This window comes from Pteropus vampyrus, unplaced genomic scaffold, assembly GCF_000151845.1.
Source record: "Pteropus vampyrus isolate Shadow unplaced genomic scaffold, Pvam_2.0 Scaffold792, whole genome shotgun sequence".
Lineage (NCBI taxonomy): Eukaryota > Metazoa > Chordata > Mammalia > Chiroptera > Pteropodidae > Pteropus > Pteropus vampyrus.
The window spans coordinates 20,859-22,079 of record NW_011889573.1 but is presented as its reverse complement, the minus strand read 5'-3'; the positions used below and the strand labels follow the sequence as shown (position 1 = coordinate 22,079).

Here is a 1,221-nt window from a genome sequence, read left to right as displayed (position 1 = left end):
TGTGTCCTGTCTGAGGGGAGGGCTCATGTGGAGACAGCGTGTTCCTGTGAGAGCAGAGAGCCTGAGCTCAACACACAGCAGCCTGCACTGGGCCGCGTCTCTTTGTGCAGGTATTTTCCGTTCACAGAGAAGAAGACAGCCCTCAGGATGGTCCCTCTGCTGACACATGAAAACAGACACATAGAAAACTGGTGAAGGAAGGTCCCCAGCCACCAGTGATATGTCATCTACAGACACACAGGGCACGTTTTTAATTTAGCCTGCAGGGAGAACAGAAAAATTTACAGCCACGTCGAAAAAGTCAGCGTTGTTCCCGTGGGCAGCTGTGAATTTTGAGAGGAAATCGCTGTTCTCAACCAGACTCCCCCTCCCACCTCCCTGTGCACCTGCTGCTGGCCTGGTCTGTGTGTGCTGTGCTTTGTGTGACCTGAGCGCCCCCTGGAGACCTGTTCGACCCCTGCAGCTCCCCCTCCTCTCTCCCTCAGGGAGGTTTGTGTCTGGGCTCACACTGAGGTCTCCTCACTGTGTCTCTCGCACAGTAATACACGGCCGTGTCCTCGCTGGTCACTGAGTTCAGTTTTAAGAAAACCTGGCTCTTGGAGGTGTCCCTGGTGATGCTGAGTCGGGACTTAAGAGCTGGGTTGTAGTATGAGCTTCCATCACTCCATATACCACCGACCCACTCCAGCCCCTTTCCTGGAGCCTGGCGGGTCCAGTGCACAGCATTGCTGGTTAAAGAGAACCCAGAGACAGTGCAGGTGAGCGAGAGGGTCTGCGAGGGCTTCACCAGTCTTGGGCCCGTCTCCTGCAGCTGCACCTGGGACAGGACACCTGGGGACAAGGAGCATCAGTCCTGTCAGTCACGTGCAGTCACAGGCATCCCACAGACCCCTGTCTGACATCTGAGACACTCACCTTGGGGGGCTGTCACCAGGCACAGGAGAAGGCCCCACAGTCTCATCTTCACCTCGACCACAGAGCTGCTTCCCCAGAGACCTGAGCCCTGTGTGAGGAGAGAGCTGTGAGTGTCCACAGCCCAGACAGGTTTTACCCTGGGGCTGGAGGAGGAATTTGCATGTGGGCAGCCTGCTCCTCATAAGTGGGGAGGGACTGGGTCAGGCTCCCTGGCGTCTCTGGGGCCAGTAGGGTCTCTTCTCTTAAATCTACAGCATCTCAGCCTGTGATGGGAGAGCAACTGGTCTCTAAGATGCATTAAAAGAC

General features: G+C 56.2%; 1 gene segment (V, D, J or C); it reads right to left on the bottom strand.

The window, feature by feature from the left end:
* LOC105309596 overlaps window positions 1-1,006 on the bottom strand; it is a 6,250-nt gene extending 5,244 nt beyond the window's left edge. Inside the window, 2 exon segments of the V gene segment in view lie at window positions 524-831; window positions 916-1,006. Coding sequence covers window positions 524-831; window positions 916-961 — 354 coding nt within the window.
* Window positions 1,007-1,221: the final 215 nt, after the last annotated feature.